Source organism: Orycteropus afer, unplaced genomic scaffold (assembly GCF_000298275.1).
Source record: "Orycteropus afer afer isolate SDZICR_OR568_19922 unplaced genomic scaffold, OryAfe1.0 scaffold00745, whole genome shotgun sequence".
NCBI classification, from domain to species: Eukaryota; Metazoa; Chordata; class Mammalia; order Tubulidentata; family Orycteropodidae; genus Orycteropus; species Orycteropus afer.
The window spans coordinates 411,810-429,174 of record NW_006922332.1 but is presented as its reverse complement, the minus strand read 5'-3'; the positions used below and the strand labels follow the sequence as shown (position 1 = coordinate 429,174).

The 17,365-nt window shown below is 40.4% G+C and overlaps 1 protein-coding gene and 1 non-coding gene across 2 annotated transcripts in view; both read right to left on the bottom strand.

Annotated features, from left to right (window-relative positions):
• SPATA7 (spermatogenesis associated 7) overlaps window positions 1-17,365 on the bottom strand; it is a 47,049-nt gene that overhangs the window by 22,203 nt on the left and 7,481 nt on the right. The window contains exons 4-5 of the mRNA XM_042783213.1: window positions 10,980-11,027; window positions 1,438-1,571 (exon numbers count right to left, since the gene is read on the bottom strand). Coding sequence (XP_042639147.1) covers window positions 1,438-1,571; window positions 10,980-11,027 — 182 coding nt within the window. The remainder of the gene's footprint in view (window positions 1-1,437; window positions 1,572-10,979; window positions 11,028-17,365) is intronic.
• TRNAK-UUU lies at window positions 11,944-12,016 on the bottom strand. The gene has a single exon. It is a non-coding gene; the product is annotated as a tRNA-Lys (tRNA).

The window sequence follows — 17,365 nt, the reverse complement described above, 5'->3', positions numbered from 1 at the left end:
CACCTTATACGTACAGACTTAATTAGATATTTCATTTCCAATAAACGCTATTCTTACCTAAAGATAAAATTATTAAATTACATCTATAAAACTAAATAATGGAAAATATTTTAAATTTTTAATTACAAAGTACAATCACTAGAAAGAAAAGTGTGGTGGCAGTCACATATGGATGACCAGATTCCGAAACAGCAAGTAGAATCTTGGGACAGATTTGCCCTGAGGGACCTGCTTCTGTTCCTGGTCTTCCCACCTGCCTGACGGCCCAGGACACTCAGCACGTCCACAGCTTCACTGTCGACAGGGCTGTTGAGAGGTTTAGGCTGTATCTGGGTGTGTGTGTAAAGCATTACTCAAAGGTGAAGGATTTTGGTAGGAAGAGTACTTTGGGATTAAAAATACCAAGGTAAAAAAAGCCCAAAAATTGTTTTCATGAAAGTCTTAGCTTCTCAGTCTTCACTAATTGTTGTTGTTGTTGTTATGTGCCGTCGAGTCAAACCCGACTCATAGCGACGCCTCCTTGGGTTTCCGAGGCAGTACCACTACGGAAGTAGGATTGCCCAACCTTCCTTCCGAGGAGTGGCTGGTGGGTTTGAACTGCCAGCCGTCTGGTTAGCAGGCAAGTATCTTAGCCACTATGCTACCAGAGCTCCCCTTCACTAATTAGGGCTTAGGAAATAAAAGAATATCAACCTAGGATTTAGTGGGAAATGTCCTCTGATCATTAGTCTGCAGGAGAGATTCAGTGCAGAAAACCTAACCCTGCCAGGCGAGGTACACACAACACTCACAACACTAACTGTGCTGATACTGTGTCTCCTTTCGAGGTTTAGAGCTGCTGGTTCAATTCTCAGTTAAGCATCTCACTCAGTAAGAACAAATCGAAGTTCATCTTGTTATAAAAACCTAGCCTTCCTTGCCTTAAAAGACACTGTCTGCTTCTATCCCTACATGGCAGAAACAAGCACTAGAAATGAAGCCCCAAAAGCTACAAGCAGCTACAAGTGGCCAATGAGAAGCAAGTACTTAAAGGGGCAAGAGTTCAAAACCTGAAAAACGGACACAGAAGCAGGCGTTATCATCATGGCACGTCACAGGGTCATTCGTGTAAGGTGACACTTCTCGTTGTAAAAGTTTAGTTTATGCTTCACATTCTCCTATCATGTGACCACCACGGACAACACACTGTGACAAGACTTGGGGGCCAATAAAGACTCTCCTGGGAAAGAGAGGAGGTGGATTATATGACAGTGTGCTGTCAGCCGCCACAGAGGCAGCTCCGGATTCCTGCTGACAGGCCTGTGTAAATTTCCCTCTGGGTTAAATACAAATCTAGAACTTTTCTGACAAATAAGGCAGATGGTCAAAAAGTCAGACTGAACCATAACGAAGTATCTTAGAAATATTTGCTTTCAAAAGGTAAAAATCCTGTCTTACCTTTTGCAGGTTGTTTAATGATGATTTGGAATTATTTTTAGAATTGGTCTGTGCTGCAGCTTTAGCTAATCTCAACTCCTTCTCGTATCGTGCAAATTCCCTTTTGAGTTTCTCTCTTCGTTGCTCGTCTGCATCTACCAGGGAGAAAGCAAACCTGTAAATATCATCTAAAATATGGAACAAAACAGAAAAATTAATTTTTTGGTCTCCTAAGACTAATGAAGGGCATATTTATTTCTTGTGAAAATGTTTACACTATTGATGTGTAAGTTTTAAAGTCCACAGACCTTTCTCTACACAGACAACAAGTCTCTGGTTAACGTGCTCGGCTCTTCCCTGAAAGCTTGGAGCTGTGAGTCCACCCAGAGGGGCCTCGGAAGGAAGGCCTGGGGGTCCACCCCTGAAAAACCAGCATTGAAACCCTGCGGAGCACGGTTCCACTGACACACATGGGATAGATGACAGCTGTCCCTTGGGTGACAGACCCTAAATCCGGGGAGTCATTCTTTCTTTCTTTTTTTTTTTAATGCATTTTATTGAAATATAAATTATGTACAGTGAAATACACAGAACTAAAGTGACATGGGTCAATGCATTTTTTTTTCTGCAGTGTTCCCTCCCCTCCCCTGGCAACCTGGCAACCACAAAGAAAGTTTTACCTCCATATATAAACCTTCCTTGACCCTCCACAACAATGAACTAATACTGTATTTGTCCTTCTGTGATTGACTTATTTCACTCAGCAGAATGTCCTCAAGTTCATCCATATTATGTGGTGGTTTGCAGATTCTACATTATTCTTTAGTGCTGCGTACGTAGCATTCCAGTATGTCTATGTACTATAGTTTGGTCATCCTCTCTTCTGCTGATGGGCATGTAGGTTGTTTCCATCTTTTTGCTATTATAAATAGTGCTGCGATGAATATGAGTGTGCATATATGTGTTTCTGTCCTGGCTCTCACCTCTCCAGGATATATACCTTGTAATGGGATTGCTGGCTCAAATGGTGTCTCCAATTCCAGCTTTCTGAGGAATCACCATATTGCTTTCCACAGTGTTTGTATTATTTCATGGTCTTGGGCGTCATTTTTAATTCATTCCTCTTTTTCTTTCATATTCTATGTACATTTGATCCACAGTAAATACTGTTGACACCCTAAATAAATACTCACCCTTTAAATATACTGGATCCCTAAAAAATACTGTTGACAGCCCAACCATTTCACACTCGCTCCTCTGTAACTGCTCTGTAGCCATTTCTTCTCATCTAGATAATTTTCTCCTGTTTGGTCATCCTGCTTCTACTACCATTACCCCTTCAGGATGCATCTCAACACAGTAGCCAGAGAGATACTTTCAAAAGATAAATTGTTACTCCTTGACTTAAGACTCTCCAATGACTCAAGGCTCCCGATTTCATTCGGTGTAAAAGCCAACTCCTTGCAGTGGCCACAGCCCTCCAGGACCTGAATCTCTCTGCACCACCACAGTCATCTCATCTGTCCCTCTCCAGCTGTCTCCTTTCACACCAGCCACACAGCCCTCCTGGCTGTTCCCTGAATATACCAATCATGATGCCACCTCAAGCCTTTTGAACTTGCGGTTTCCTTTCCTGCATTGCTCTTCCCCCGGATATACACATGCACTCCCCCTCAATTCTTTTCAGTCTCTCTGCTCAACTTGTCACCTCATCAGTGAGGCCTTTTCCTCCAAGGAGCTGCTGGAGCCCCATTCCTCTTCCTATTTTCTCACAGCATTTAGCACCATCTCACATAGTCTACATTTACTTGTCTGTGTTTGCTTATTGTCTGTCTCCTCCAACTACAGTGTAAGCTCTATAAAAGTAGGCACTTTATTCACCTTTTCAGCTCTAGTCCTTGCATATAGCACATAGTAGGTGCCCAGTGAATATTTGTTGAATTAATTAATGAGTGAAGTCTAGTGAAGTAAACAAAATATTATGCAAAAATGACTGATAATTCTAAATTTGTGAATTTGGATTTTTAAATCCGAGAGTTTGAGCAAAAGGATTAACATCCACACTGTTATTTATTAGAATTACCCACTGAAAACCTTATGAATAGCAGGGAAACACTGTCTGATATATTACTGGAAGGCTTTATGAATAACCACAAAGCACTGTTTCGTATAGTGTCGGAAAACAAGTGCTTCAGGTTGGAAGGCACTCAAAATATGACGGGGGAGGAGCTGCCTCCTCAAAGTAGAGTCGACCTTAATGATGTGGATGGAGTAAAACTTTGGGGACCTTCATTTGCTGATGGAGCATGACTTAACATGGGACAAAAGAACTGCAAACATCCATCAATAATCAGAACATGGAATGTACAAAGTATGCATCTAGGAAAACTGGAAGTTGTCAAAAATAAAATAAATCACTATCCTAGGCATTGATGAGCTGAAATGGAATGGTACTGGCCATTTTGAATCAACCATATGGTCTACCATGCCAAGAATGACAAATTGAAGAGGAATGGTGTATTCATCATTGAAAAGAATGTTTCAAGATCTATCCTGAAGAACAATGCTGCCAGTGATAGGTAATATCCATACGCCTACAAGGAAGAAAAGTTAACACAGCTATTACTCAAATGTACGCACCAACCACTAAAGCCAAAGATGAAGAGATCTGTGGTGGTTCAGTTTGCATGTCAGCTTGGCTGGGCAGCTGGGTGTAGTATTCCCCATGATGAGACTGGTAATCAACTCAATGGTGGAATCTACTGTGAGCAGCTGAGTAGCTTTCTTAGGGATATGTGGTCTGCTTCCTGTATATAAGCAGAAGCCTTGGGGAATGGTCTCTAACTTATGGCGTGCTTGGCCTCTGCATGTAGCCCTGTGGTTGTTCAGTAGCCTGCCATGCTCTGCCGACCTGGGGACTTACAATGGACTTGAGTTAATGGCCTACCGTGTAGTTTGGTAACATCAGGACTATGCCATTTTATTTGTCGACCTTGGGCTTGTTAGCCTCAGCAGCCAGCAGCTGTCTGAGTGAAGAAAAGCCACTAGCTTCAGTGGGCTGGGAGCAGGAGGCAGAGGTGAATAACAAGGCTGAAGGGCTTTCACCCAGCCCCTAAAGCCTGTCACTTTGAACTTGGACTTAAAGCCTCCAAACTGTAAGAGAATAAACTCCTGTTTGTTTAAGGCCATCCATTTGTGGTATATTCTTGTCAGAGCAGCACTAGGTAACCAGAAAAGGACTGAATATTTTTACCAACTTCTGCAGTCTGCAATTGACCAAATATGCCATCAAGATGTATTGATTATTGCTGGAGATGAGAATGCAATGCTGGAAACAAAGAAGAAGTATCGGTAGTTGGAAAATATGACCAGATATCGCATGATAGAATTTTGCAAGACCAACGACTTGCTCATTGCAAACACTTTTTTCAACAATATAAATGGTGGCTATATATGTGGACCTCACCAGATATAATACACAGAAATAAAATTGACTACATTGGTGGAGCTCTGGTAGCATAGTGCCTAAGGCACTTGACTGCTAATCAGAAGGCTAGCAGTTCAAACCCACCAGCCACTCCTTGGAAGGAAGGTTGGGCAATCTATTTACTTCTGTAGTGATACTGCCTCGGCAACCCAAGGAGTGGTAGCTATGAGTCAGGGCTGACTCGACGGCACATAACAACAACAACAACAACAACAACATCGGTGCAAAGAGGTGACAGAGAAGCTCAATATCTTCAGTCAAAACAAGGCCAGGAGCTGACTATGTTATGGACCATCAATTGCTCATATGCAAGTTCAAGTTGAAGCTGAAGACAATTAAAACAAGTCTGTTGTTGTTGTTGTTATGTGCCGTCGAGTCAAACTCGACTCATAGCGACCCCTCCTTGGGTTTCTGAGGCAGTATCACTACGGAAGTAGGATTGCCCAACCTTCCTTCCGAGGAGTGGCTGGTAGGTTTGAACCGCCAGCCGTCTGGTTAGCAGGCAACTGTCTTAGCCACTATGCTACCTATGAGAGCCAAAATATGACCTTGATTATATCCCACCTGAAGTTAGAGACCATCTAAAGAAAAAATTTGATGAACTGAACATAAATGACCGAAAATCAGGCAAGCTGTGGGATGACATTAAGAATATTGTACATGAAGAAAGCAAAAGGCCATTAAAAAGACAGAAAAGGAAGGAAAGACCAAGATGGATGTCAGAAGAGACTCTAAAACTGCTCTTGAACAGAGTAGTTAAATCAAAAGGAAGAAATGTTGAAATAAAAGAGCTGAACAGAAGATTTTCAAAGTGTAACTTGAGAAACGAAGTATTATAATGAAATGTGCAAGTTAGAAAGCTGCAGTTAGAAAACCCAAAGGGAAGAACACGCTGGGCATTTCTGAAGCTGAAAGAACTGAAGAAAAATTCAATCCTTGAGTTGCAATACTGAGGATTCTATGGGCAACATACTGAACAATGCAGAAAGCATCAACAGAAGACGGAAGGAATACACAAAGTCACTATACCAAAAAGAATTTGTCAATGGAGGAAGCATATGATCAAGGACCAATGGTACGGAAGGAAGAAATCTAAGCTGCACTGAAGGAATTGGTGGGACACCCATTGAGATGTTTCAACAAATGGATGCTGTGCTAGAGGCACTTACTTGCCTATGCCAATAATCTGGAAGACAGCTACCTGGCCAACTGACTAGAAGATATTGATATTTGTGCCCATCCCAAAGAAAGGTGATCCAACAGAATTTGGAAGTTATCAAACAATATCATTAATATCACACAAAAGTAAAATCTTGCTAAAGGTTATTCAAAAATGGTTATAGCAGTATATTGACAGGGACCTTCCAGAAATGTAAGCTGGATTCAGAAGAGGCCATGGAATAAGGGATATCATTGCTGATGTCAGATGGATCTTAGCTGAAAGCAAGTAATACTAGAAAGTTGTCTATCTGTTTCATTGACTATGCAAAGGCATTTAACTGTGTACATCATAACAAATTATGGATAACATTGCAAAGAATGGGAATACCAGAACATTTAATTGTTCTCATGAGGAACCTGTACATAGACCAAGGGCTGTCATTTGAACAGGACAAGGGGATATTGCATACTTTAAAATCAGGAAGGGTGTAGGTCAGGATCATATCCTTTTGCCATACTTATTCAATCTGTATGTTGAGCAACTAATCCGAAAAGCTGGACTATATGAATAGGAACATGGTGTCAGGATCGAAGGAAGACTCATTAACAGCCTACAATATGCAGATGTGTTGACTTGACAATACCTAACAACAACAACATTACATAGCCACACACACAAACCTTGCTTGCTGAAAGTGAAGATGACTTGAAGCACTTACTGATGAAGATCAAAGACTACAGTCTTCAGTATAATTTACACCTCAATATAAAGAACAAAAAAATCCTTACAACTGGACCAATAAGCAACATCATGACAAACTGAGAACAGACTGAAGTCGTCAGGGGTTTCATTTTACTTGGAGCCACAGTCAACACCCAGGGAAGCAGCAGTCAGGAAATCAGACATTGGGCAAATCTGCTGCAAAAGACCTCTTTAATGCATTAAGAAGCAAGGATATAACTTTGAAGACAGGTGCGCCCGACTCAAGCCATGGTATTTTCAATCGCCTCATACGCTTGTGAAAGCTGGAATGAATAAGGAAGACTGAAGAAGAGGTGATGTCTTTGAATTGTGGTGTTGGTGAAGAATACTGCAAATACCATGGACCGCCAGAAGAACAAACAAATCTGTCCTGGAAGAAGTGCAGCCAGAATACTCCTTGGAAGTGAGAACGTCCAGACTTCATCTCACCTACTTTGGTCATGATGTCAGAAGGAACCAGTCCCTAAAGAAGGATATCATGCTCGGTAAAGCGGAGGGTCAGTGAAAAAGGGGAAGACTCTCAACAAGATGGACTGACACAGTGGCTGCAATGATGGGCTCAAGCACAGCAAGGATTGTGAGGATGGTGCAGGACCAGGCTCTGTTTCATTCTGTTGTCCACAGGGTCCTTGTAAATTGGAAATGACTCAACAATACCTAACAACAACCACAACAACATTATTTATTATATGCCCACACACACAGATGTTATTTTATATATTTTTTATTCAGGAAATTAATACCTGTATGAAAATTTAGCAAAGCTTTTCTAATTAGAGATGACTACAATTAAAGAGGAGGATAGATCTAAAAAATCAGGGAAAACCATGTTAATTCAAATGATTCAAATTTTTAAAAATCTTAACTATCGAACAACCAGTTTTTGTATCTTTTAAAAAAGTTACTAATATGATACAGAAAAATATAAAGCAGCACAGAAAGTAAAAATCTATAAGAAATCTTAGAGATGAATTATTTTTCATCTCAGAAAAGAAGAGAGTAAAGGTAAAATGACTTGCCCAATCTGCCAGTGTGCTGAGGGCTTGAGAAATACATGCTTCAGGCCACTACATTGCCCTAGATGCCTTTACCTCTCATATAAAATTTGATGAACCCCACGATTCCTTCAAAGATATGAAATCCTATATTCAAAACCAAACCTGGTGCAACTGAGTTGATTCCAACTCATAGAGACCCTTACAGACAGAGAAGAACAGCCCCATAAAGTTTCTAAGGCTATAAATCTTTTTTCTTTCTTTTCTGTGATTTGGGTGAAAGTTTACAGAGCAAATTCATTTTCCATACATACAGCAGTTCATACATAATTTGTTTCATGACATTGACTGCAATTCCCCACACTGTAACAGCTTTCTTCCCACTTTCTCCCTGTAGTTACCTCTTCCCTGTGTCCTTCCCTCCCCCACATTCTTGTCCCCAAAGCTATCTCCCTGTACAAACACGGCCCTTCTGTTCTCCTACAATTGATCACTCCAAGAAATGTACCCTACCTGATGTCAGTGTTCACCCCACATGCCTGTCTATTGTTTGGCTGGAAGCCACAGGAATGAGTTCAGTTCCAGACCTGAAGGGTAAGTAGGGGGCCATAGTCTTGGTGGTCTCACCAGCCTCTATCAGACCAGTAAATCTGGTCTTTTTTTTTTTCATGATTTTGAGTTTTGTTTCACATTGTTCTTTCACTCTACCCAGGATCTTCAGCACTGATCCATTTCCAAGTGGTTCATGGTGGTAGATGGGCACCATCTAGTTCTTCTAGTCTCATGGTCATATAGGCTGAGGATCACATGGTCTACCAGTCCCTTCGACTAATTATTTCCATGTGTCTTTACTTTTCTTAGTTCTTCTTTGCTCTGGACGAGGAGAGACCCATTGTTGCATCTAGATGGCCTCTTGCAAGCTTTTAAAATATCAGTTGCTACTCACCAAAGTAGTATGTAGAACAATGCTTTTGTGTAATACGTTATGCCAGTTAAGCTTGATATCCCCTGTAACCATGGTCCTGAGCGCACAGGTCCAACTACTTGTTCCTTCTGGGTAGCTGGCTGTGGTCAAGCCACCACAACCTTGCCCCTTGTCAGCTCTACCATATACCTGGACATTCTTACAGCCCGTACAAATACACACGTAGAAATAGAGTCTGCCAACCCTATACATGGTCATGGGCACACTCCCCCCTGCCTAGACATACCTGATCATTCAGTAAGGCTGTAAATCTTTATGGAAGCAGACTGCTTCATCTTTCACCATAGAGTGGCTGGTGGGTTCAAACCTCTGACCTTTTGATGAGAAGCCCAATGTTTTATCAATATACCACCAGAGCTCCTCAATCTACATTCCAAAAAAAAACCAAACTCACTGCTGTTGAATAGGACCCAACTCATAGCGACCCCTCCTTGGGTTTCTGAGGTGTTATCACTATGGAAGTAAACTGCCCAATCTTCCTCCTGAGGAGTGGCTGGTGGGTTTGAACCACCAGCCTTCTGTTAGAAGTCAAATGCATTAGGGCTTGTTAAAAAACACAATGGGAACAAAAGAGGGGAAATAATCATGTACCAAGCACAGTGCCTGACAAAGACACTGCTTGCTGAATGGCAGCAGGTGGCTAGAGGCTGAGCTGAGGTTCTATTTCTTTCATTAAAAACATACACAAGAAGAGATGGGTCCAACCAGTGCTGCTCACTGTGATTGTCCTTCAGTTGTAGCCAAGGAGCATTTCCCTACCTATGTCTTTATTCATCACTTACCATGGACTACATAGGGTTGCTATTTATTTATAATGTAAGAATCCTCTCTCAACTAGACGATAAATAACTACCTCCGCTACTCATTTATTAACACGGTTAGGTTCCAAACACCAGGTTATTATGTGAAAATCAGCCTTATGTGAAAATGGAGGATGACTACATCATTCCACAATTACCAGATTACATCATTATGTTATGTTGTTGTTGTTGTTATGTGCCGTCGAGTCAGCCCCGACTCATAGCGACCCCTCCTTGGGTTTCCGAGGCAGTATCACTACGGAAGTAGGATTGCCCAACCTTCCTTCCGAGGAGTGGCTGGTGGGTTTGAACCGCCAGCCGTCTGGTTAGCAGGCAAGTGTCTTAGCCACTATGCTACCAGACAACTACTAAATTATATCATTACATAACTGCCAAACTACTGAGGATCATGGCCCAGCTAAGATGACACATAAACCTTAACCATCACAGCCAGTGTCACTCTCGCCTTGCACCTCAGTGTTCGTTATGGCCAGATATATGTCATTAATATGCAAAATAGTCAGATAGTAGCTTTTTTGCTATTGTTGTAAATGCAAAGTATCAGGTAATGAGATAGTCAATAAGTGAGGTATGGCTATACTAAATTAAAATATTAACTTCAGAAAATTTTTAAATGGAATTTCAAATTTGTGGTCTGATTATTTCCTCAGTAAAGATTTCTAAAAGTGGAGATGTTGGGTAGTCAACGGGTAGCTATTTCACATATTTCAGGATTAAATACTATTATAAGTCAATATGGCTTTTCAGATGCAAAAAACTACTATTTATCAGTTAGGCTATTAGGATATGAAGAATATTGTAGTTGTTGTTGTTGTTGTTATGTGCCGTCGAGTCAAACCCGACTCATAGCGACCCCTCCTTGGGTTTCCGAGGCAGTATCACTACGGAAGTAGAATTGCCCAACCTTCCTTCAGAGGAGTGGCTGGTGGGCTTGAACCACCAGCCATCTGGTTAGCAGGCAAGTGTCTTAGCCACTATGCTACCAGAGCTCCATATGAAGAATAGACAATATTTATCTGGAGAAAAGCGCCAATTATGGTATTTTTAGTGAACTGTGCAGTTACCTTGACAACAACCCAAGGGCAGTGAAAATCATAAAATTCTAGAGCTCATACCTTGGTAAGTTCTTTTAAGTACGACCCACATCTTTACATACAGGAAAAATGAAATTCAGGGATATTAAATAATTATCCAGTGTCGCATAAAAATGTTGTGGCAAATCTGTATTATATTAATATAATACAATCTGTGTTGTATTATATTTCTAAACTTAGAAATATGATACAAGCTTCTTTTATATAAAAAAAGCTAGAAAAGTTTTCAAAAGGCAATAGGTCAAAAAGCTACTTACATTTGATGCTGGTACTCATGCTTAATGGAACTGAGCAGTCTACTGCAGCTGAAAAAGAAAAATTAGTTGTTTAACAATATTCTTAATATTTGCAATTGAAAGTAAGTCTTGAAAGTAGAAATCACAAAAAGTGCCAGATTTGCATTTCTTTGTTTTGGTTTTTATTATACTTCCAGGGATGAAAAATACAACATCTGTGATAAAAAGTACACTGGCTGGGATTAAAAGCTTGTTAGACACTGCATAAGAAAATATTAGTGAACTTGAAAACACAGCAATAGAAACTATTCAAAATGAAAGAGTAAAGACAGACTGAAAAACAAACAAGCAGAGCATCACTGGTCTAACATAAGCATCCTAACATATTTGTAATTGGAGTCACAAAACAATTTTGAAAAAGAGAGAGACTTAAACTACCTGATTTTAAAGCTTCCTATAATGCTGTAGTAATTAAGACCGTACATTACTGCCATACAGATAGACATATGTATCATTGGAACTAAATATTTCAGTCCCAAAGTAGACCAAACATATGGTAAATCGATTTTCAAAAGGTGCCAAAGCAATTCAAGAGAAAAAGGAGAATCAATTCAACAAATGGTAATGGAACATATGGATATCCCCTGGCAAAAATATGCTCTTTATATCATACCACACAAAAATCTAAATTACAAAAATGGATCAAACTGGATCACAAACTTAAATGTAAGAGCTAAAACTGTAACACTTCTGGAAGGAAATAGATAAAATCTTTAATGACTTAGGATTGTTGTTGTTGTTATTTGCCGTCGAGTCGGCCCCGACTCATAGCAACCCCTCCTTGGGTTTCTGAGTCAGTATCACTACGGAAGTAGGATTGCCCAACCTTCCTTCTGAGGAGTGGTTGGTGGGTTTGAACTGCCAGCCTTCTGGTTTGCAGTCAAGTGCCTTAGGCACTATGCTACCAGAGCTCCCAAACATGAGTCGCCCGAATAGGGACTTGAACCCTGGACCCTCAGATTAAAAGTCTGATGCTCTACCGACTGAGCTATCCGGACTTAGGATTAGGCAATGATTTTTTTCTCTAAATTTCATTTTGTTGCTGTTGTTAGAATATACACACTAAAACATATACCAATTCCACAATTTCTCCATGTACAAGTTAGTGACACTGATCACATTTTTTGAGTTGTGCAACCACTCTCAGCCCCCTTTTCTGAGTTGTTCTTCCCTTATCAACATAAACTCACTGCCCTCTAAGGTTTATATATCATCTTTTGAGCTGCTGTTGTCAATCTGATCCCATAGAGATAGTTCTTCAAAGAGCACCTTGCTCAAGGCTGACCTTTTCTACTAGTGAAGCTGAACTATTGCTTGGTTTTAAGATGACTTTGGGGGATATTTTTGGTTTAAGGTTTAAAGATTATCTCAGAGTAGTAGTTTCAAGGGTTCACTTACTCTCCAAGGCTCCAAATAGTCTGAAATCCATGAGAATCTGAAATTCTGTTCTACATTTTCCCTCTTTTGATCAGGAGTCTTCTATGAAATCTTTGATCAAAATGTTCAGTAATGGTAGCAGGGCATCACACAGTTTCTCTGGTCTCATGCCAAAGGAGGCAGTTGTTCATGGAGACAATTAGGCCCACATTCCAGATCCTCCTCCCACTCTGGACTTTCCTCCTTCCTCTGTTGCTCCATGTAAATAGAGACCAATAGTGCCTTGGATGGACACTAGGCAAAAATTTCTTAAACATGATTAAAAAAGAATAAAATATGAAGAAACTAAAAAACTAAATTTTATTTCCTGTGATTTTCACATCACAAAGTATTTTTTTTGTTTTTTCAATCTTTTAATATATAACGTTCATAAAATATGACCTAAAATTTGAAATCTTTAGCTTTTCAAATGGGAAAATAAAATTTTACATGGACATTAGTGGAAAACTGGTGAAATTCTCTATCAATATTAATGTCCTGATTTTTATAATTAATTGTATGTAATATTTTAGCATTAGGGGAAACTAAGTGAAGGGTATATACTAATTCTTTACTATTTTTGCAACTTTTCTGTAACTCTACAATTATTTCAAAATAAAAAAATAAAATGAAAAGACAAGCCATAGACTATCAGAAAACATTTGCAAAACATATGATACAAGACCTCTATATACAGAACTCTCACAAATCTATACTAAGAAGACAAAAAATCCATTTAAAAATATGAGCAGAAGATTTGAACTTCACCAAAGAAGATATACACAAAGCAAATAAGCACAAGACAAGTTGTTCAACATCATTAGCCATCAGGGAAATGTAAACTAAAGCCATGAGCTACTACTACAGATCTACAGTATGGCTAAAATGAGACTGCAAATACAAAGTGTTGGTGAGGTGCTGGAAACACCAAATGGCATGTGTGGTGCACTGAACTGCTTAGTGCAGCCCTTATAGCCATGGTCTTTGTGACTCCCACCCACTACACAAATGCGAAGTACTGATGGCCTACCAAGGGGAGTGGGTAGCTTGCTGATTATGTAAACAAGGAGCATGGCACCCTTGTTGTGGGTTGTCAGGTGTCACTGAGTTGGTTCTGACTCATGGCTACCCTCTGTACAACAGAACAAAACACTGCCCAGTGCTACGCCAACCTCATAACCTTTGCTATGCTTGAGCCCATCATTGTGGGCACTGTGTCAATCCACTTCGTTGAGGGTCTTCCCCCTTCCTCACTGACCCTCAACTTCACCCAGCACAATATCCTTCTCCAGGGAGTAGCCCTTTCTGACAACATGACCAAAGTAGGTGAGACAAAGTCTGGCCATTCTCACTTCTAAAGAACATTCTGGCTGTATTTCCTCCGAGACAGATTTGTTTGTTCTTCTAGCAGTCCATGGGACATTCACTATTCTCTGCCACACCACAATTCAAATGCATAAATTCTTCTGAGGTCTTCCTTCCTATAAGCCAGCTCTCACATGCATATGAGGTTAATGAAAATACCATGGCTTGGGCCAGGCACTCCTTAGTCTGCAAAGTGATATCTTGGCTCTTAAACACTTTAAAGAGGTCTTTTGCAGCAGAATTGCCCAATGCAAAATATTGTTTGATTTCTTGACTGCTGCTTCCTTAGGCATTGATTGTGGATCCAAGTAAAATTAAATCCTTTACAACTTCAATCTTTTCTCCATCTTTCATGATGTTGCTTACTGGTCCACTTGTTAGGATTTTTTACTTATGTTGAGGTGTAATGCATATTGAATGTTGCAGTCATTGGTCTCCATCAATAAGTGCTTAAAGTCTTCTTCACTTTCAGCAAAGCAAGGCTGTGTCATCTGCATATTGCAGGTTGTTAATGAGTCTTCCTCCAATCCTGATGCTACATTCTTCTTCATGTAATCCGACTTCTCTGATTATTTGCTCAGCATACAGATTGAGTAAGTATGGTGAAAGGATACAACCCTGATGCACACCTTTCTTGTTCAAACAATTGCCTCTTGGTCTATGCACAAGTTCTTCATGAGCACTATTAAATGTTCTAGAATTCCCATTGTTCGCAATGTTATCCATAATTTGTTATGAATCACACAGTGGAATGCCTCTGCATATTCAGTAAAACTCAGAAGGAAGATGGGGCAATCTACTTCCGTAGTGATACTGCCTCGGAAACCCAAGGAGGGGTCGCTAAGAGTTGGGTCCGACTTGACGGCACATAACAACAACAACAACTACTCAGTAAAACGTAGGTAAACATATGTTTCCGGTATACTTTGCTTTCAGCCACGATCCATCTGAGATCAGCAATGATACTCCTTGTTCTATGTCTTCTTCTGAATCCAGCTTGCATTTCTTGAAGTTCCCTGCAACTGTTTTTGAATTATCTTCAGCAAAATTTTACTTGCATGTGATACTAATTACATGGTCCGATAATTTCCACATTTTGTTGGATAATCTTTCTTTGGAATGGGCACCAATATGTGTCTCTTCCAGTCAGTTGGCCAGGTAAAATGTCTTCCAAATTTCTTGGCATAAAAAAGTGAGTGCCTCCAGTGCTGCATCAGTTTGTTTAAATATTAGTGGGTCTTCCATCAGTTCCTGGAGCCTTGTTTTTCTCCAATGCTTTCAGTGCAGCTTGGACTTCTTTCTTCAATAACATCAGTTCTTGATCATATGCTCCCTCCTGAAATGGCTGAAAGTCGACCAATTCTTTCTGGTACAGTGATTCCATATTTCTCCCATTGTCTTATTTATTTATTTATCTTTACTGTAAGAGTTTGTTTTACATTCAACATTATGCATACATTTAGTTTCACTCCCCTCTCCCATTGTCTTTTGATGAGTCCTGCATTGTTCAAAATTTTTCCATTAGAATCTTAAATATTCCAATTGGAGGCTTGAATTTTTTCTTCAGTTATTTCAGCTTCAGAAATGCCGAGTGTGTTCTTCGCCTTTGATTCTCTATCTCCAGGTCTTTGTACATTTTACTTTGTTTAGTTTCTCCTCTCAAGCTGCCTTTTGGCATCTTTAGTTCAGATATTTTACTTCATCATTTCCTCCATTCTCTGTTTAAGAGCAAGTTTCAGACTCTCTTTGGACATCCATTTTGGTCTTTTTTTCCTTTCCTATCTTTTTAATGACCTTTTGCTTTCTTCATATATGATGTTCTTAATGTCATCCCACAACTTGTCTGGTCTTTGGTCACTGGTGTTCAACATGCTAAACCTATTCTTCAGATGCTCTCTGAATTCAGGTAGGATGTATGTCAGGTCTTATTTTGGCTCTTGTTTCAATTTTCTTCAGGTTCGACTTGAACTTGCATATACGAGCAGTTGATGGTCTGTTCCATAGTCAGCTCCTGGCCTTGTTCTGACTGATGATACTGAGTTTCTCCATCACCTCTTTTCACAGATGGAGTCCATCTGACTCCTGTGAATAAAGGTATTTGCAATGAATAAGTCATTGGTCTTGCAAAATTCTACCATGTGATCTCCGGCATCATTTCTATCACCAAGGCTATCTTTCCCAACTACAGGTTACTGTTTGTTCCCAACTTTCATATTCCAATCACCAGTAATAATCAGTACATCTTGATTGTATGTTTGGTCAATTTGAGACTGCAGAAGTTAGTAAAAATCTTCAATTTCCTTGCCTTTGGCTTTAGTGGTTGGTGTGTAAATTTGAATAGTAGTACTATTAACTGGTCTTCCTTATAGATATATAGATATTATCCTATCACTGACAGCACTGTACTTCAGGACAGATCTTGAAATCTTCTTTCTGATGATGAATGTAACACCATTCCTCTTCAATTTGTCATTCCCAGCATAGCTGACCATATGACTGACTGGTTCAAAATGGCCAATACCAGTCCATTTCAGCTCACTAATGCCTAGGATATCAATCTTTATGCATTCCATTTCATTTTTGACCATTTCCAATTTTCCTTGGTTCCCACTTCATACATTTCACATTCCAAGTATAAATGGATATTTGAAGCTGTTTCTTCTCATTTTGAGTAGTGCTAGTAGTAGCACTAGTGGGTCCTGAAAGATTTACTCCATCCACATCATTAAGGTCAACTGTACTTTGAGGAGGCAGCTCTTTCCCAGTGGTATTTTGACAACCTTAGGGGCTCACCTTCCAGCACTAGATCAGCCAATGTTTTATTGCTTTTCATTAGGTTTTCAGTAGCCAAGATATTTTTTTTCCAAAAGTGGGCCTAGTCACAGCTTTTCCTGGTCTTAGTCTGGAAGCTCCATTGATACTTGTACACCATGGGTGGCCCTGCTGGTATTCAAAATACTGGTGGCATAGCTTCCAGGCTCACAGCAACATGTAAGCCACCACAGTATGACAAAGTGACAGACAAGTGGTGGGGGTGGACCATGATATGAGGCACATGGGGGTGGGACCATGCAATAAAATATACGGAACCTTAATGTTGGGATCTGACAGTTTTGTCATCCTGGTAGGATTAAAATGAGCTGTCCCAGAGGCAGAAAAGGGGGACTCTCACTACCATCAAGAAAGTAGAGCTGAGAATAGAGCAACCGAGACCTCTGCACTGAATCTCCTTGATCCAGGAGACAGGAAGCTGTGACACCAACTCGTAGATGAGAAGCAGCAGCAGAGAAAAAGTAGCAGCAGAACCAAGAGACTGGCGTGAGACAGAGCAGTGGGCTTCCTGGCCCACAGAGCGAGAAAGCGGAGTGACTTCAGACAGCAGGCTTCCTGGCAGAGTGCGGTCCCCTGGGTATTTAACCATCCACGGAGCTAGACTCGCTGATCTACCAGTGAGAAAGCTGAGTGCCCTCAGGCTGAGGCACACTGGTGGAGTAGGGTGCCTCTGCTGTTGTTGTTATGTGCCATCAAGTCGGCCCCACCTCATAGCGACCCCTCCTTGGGTTTCC